Below are 2,903 nucleotides of genomic sequence, written 5' to 3' on the forward strand. Positions count from 1 at the left end.
ACACACACACACATTTTGGCTAACCCATCATTATCATACACATTGGGCAGAGTTGACCTATTTACCATGTACATAAAGTATATTTACATTGTCTTTTGAGAGGAGAGGCGATGACAGATAAAGACACACCCACTTTTTTCCCCCTCAAGGGTCCAATTATTTCCCAGTCATCAAGGGCAACAGCGGCCTGTGATGGTAACCGCCCTGACGACTACAGTAGAGACTCTCACACACACGAGCAACAACTGACTGGCAGCGTTCCATCACGATTACAATTATATCTTCGACGAAAAAAAACGGTTATTTTGGCGAAGGAGAACAAATGGGAACCAAAACAGATGACGACGAGAGGAGGAGGAAACAGGAAAGAGAGGAGGAATGGGAAGCGAAGAAGGAGTGGGAGATGCCAGACAATGAGCGCCTTAAAGAAAACCCCCCAAAAAATACAGGAAGTGCGGAGCAAAGAAGGAGGGAGGAGAGGAGGAAGAAAGGAGAGGTGGAAGGTGACGAGATCACAGTGTGGCTGACTGGAAAGATAAGGAGCTGCAGGGAGAGGTGTGGCTGCCTGACGGCAATGGGAAACGAGAACATCACAGTCGGTGTGTTCACGTGTCGCTTACGACACATGTTGCGTTACAGGTCCTGTGTTTTCTCCAAGCGGCTTTAGGAAAGGGAGGAAACGGAGCTTGGAGAGACTACACTTGTGGCCATTTAATTAATAGAGAGGACAGCAGAGAGTAGACTGGAGACAAAGAAGCCAATTAGAAATTAATCCTGAAATTCTGTCACGTTGAGAGATTGTGTGAATAAGAGCATACAGGGCAGGGAGATAGTTATTGTTTGTGGACTCAAATCCAAAATAGTGTTTTCTACAAAAATTCAATTCACTTACTTGCAAAAGAAATGATGTGCTCAAACTACCCCATTTCACTGAATGCTTGGTAATACTCGTAGTTCATAGATACTCCCTGGATTGAATCATACTTTTTGGTATCTCAAACAAAACCCAGTCCCAGTCTTGGGACTGCCCCTGAACTTTCAAAATGCTCACAACAGGAACAGAGAGGGATCCGGTGGAAGCCTCTGAACACCACGTACATATAAAGTTAAAGGGGAAGCGCCGCAGCAGACGGCGAAACTTGTGAAACGCGTGGTGCTGCTTTCTCACCCGTATTCGTGTGGTATCCTGATGACTGACGATTTCACCTCGTGGCCGCCGTGGAGGTCGTGGGCGAGCTCAGAGCGGGGCTCCGTTTTGATTTGCTTGTGCAGGTTGTGGGCGTCGCCGCAGTGAGCTGGGTGGATACAAATTGCTGGTCAGTATGGCACAGTCGTGATGTATTCACATTAACATGCTGTTAGTATTTCATACATCAAGTTAAATTCAATTCTGCACGGTCACAGGTCAGAATTTTTTTGTTCTTTTTACTTTTTTTGTCTCTTAGAAATAAAATTATAAAATGAATGAATACAAAATTAAAATATATTTATCCATGGTAACAGGACAATTAGTTTTGCTGTTATGCCTCTAGAGGAGGACATTACATTATTAACATGTATCGGTCAGTTTTGTGTGTATCAAATACAGGAGATTCAGAGAGGGTGACCTCTGTGACTGGCAGTGACCCCCGTCTGACCACAGAAAACGGAACACCTCTGAGAAACAAGAATTTGCTGAAACTGCTATTCTAAAAACAGAGGAAATGAAAAGCACTTCCCCATTTTCAGAAAATAATATGTTCATTTAAGGAGGAAGGTTTTTTTCTCATGAAAACTGGAAAAAAAACAATACTTTGTCTGATAAGCCAGCACTTGTACAGTGATGTCTAATTGTTATGCTTCTCAAAGTGTCTTATTATTTTTAAGTAGTTGTTCTGATACGGCCGCTTTTTGTAAATTACTGACTATTGTTTGTTTTATTTGGCATTTTCTAAAACACTTGCACAACACATATAGTGTGCAATGTTAGTTAATGTCATATCAACAGAATTGATTATTTTATTGCAATACATATTACTAATTAATTGCAATAAAAGTGTAGAAAAAAAATAATTATAATTGAAACAAATAGAAATAAAAAATGATGTGAATAAAATAATAAATGAGGCTTCACCTGTCTTGTGCTCCCTGCTCCGATGATGGCCGTCGTCACTGGGGATGGGTGGGCTCACCATTATCGACTGGTGCAAGTGGAGAGGCGAGGGGTAGAGGACAGACAGGGGCACCATGACCGGAGACATCATGACCCCCGACCCAGAGCCGAGCATGGGGCCCACCATGGCGGAGTAGGGGAGTGAGGGCGTGGGTGGCAGGAGAGCGTGCGAGGGCGAGCAGCGCAGCTGGGCGTGCGGGGTGGAGCAGCGGGGGGAGGCGCGGCTCGCCGCGCTGTAGGGGGAGGGCGGGGAGCTGCGCGAGGAGGCCGGGGAGGAGGAGGCGGAGGAGCAGGGCGGGGAGGAGGACGAGGATGTGGAGGAGGAGCGCTTGCTGACCGACAGGTCCACGGGCTCCAGCTGGGTGTGCGTGGCGTTGCTGGGCGTGTGGGGCTGGGCGAAGGCGGGCATGTGCGTGGGGTGGTAGATGTGGGAGGGGTGGGAGAAGATCACTCCGTATGGCTCCGTGGTTTTCATTAACGAAGAGTAGAATGACTGTGAGAGAGAGAGAGAGAGACAGAGAGAGAGAGAGAGAGAGAGAGAGAGAGAGAGAGGATGCAGAAGAAGGAAGCGGTGAAGGGGGACAAAAGAGCAGTTTAAAATTTCCGTTCTGCACTGAAGAACACGGAAAACATGTTTCTGCCGCACAAACATATACGGCCAGCCAGAAAGTCGAAACCCAGCTCTGTTTGCAGATACCTGTTATGTCTCAGAGTACAATGTGTGTGTGTGTGTGTGTGTGTGTGTGTGTGT

The 2,903-nt window shown here is 46.4% G+C and overlaps 1 protein-coding gene across 1 annotated transcript; it reads right to left on the reverse strand.

Annotated features, from left to right (window-relative positions):
- Positions 1 to 6: 6 nt before the first annotated feature.
- Positions 7 to 2,645, reverse strand: LOC116380205 (Krueppel-like factor 3; the record flags this gene model as incomplete). The annotated part of the gene is made up of 2 exons (XM_031842149.1): positions 7 to 1,295; positions 2,114 to 2,645. Coding segments are annotated over 2 exons (663 nt in total), but the record flags the coding sequence as incomplete, so codon positions are not given.
- Positions 2,646 to 2,903: the final 258 nt, after the last annotated feature.

Source organism: Anarrhichthys ocellatus, unplaced genomic scaffold (assembly GCF_004355925.1).
Source record: "Anarrhichthys ocellatus isolate YVR2014 unplaced genomic scaffold, GSC_Weel_1.0 scaffold6412, whole genome shotgun sequence".
NCBI lineage: Eukaryota > Metazoa > Chordata > Actinopteri > Perciformes > Anarhichadidae > Anarrhichthys > Anarrhichthys ocellatus.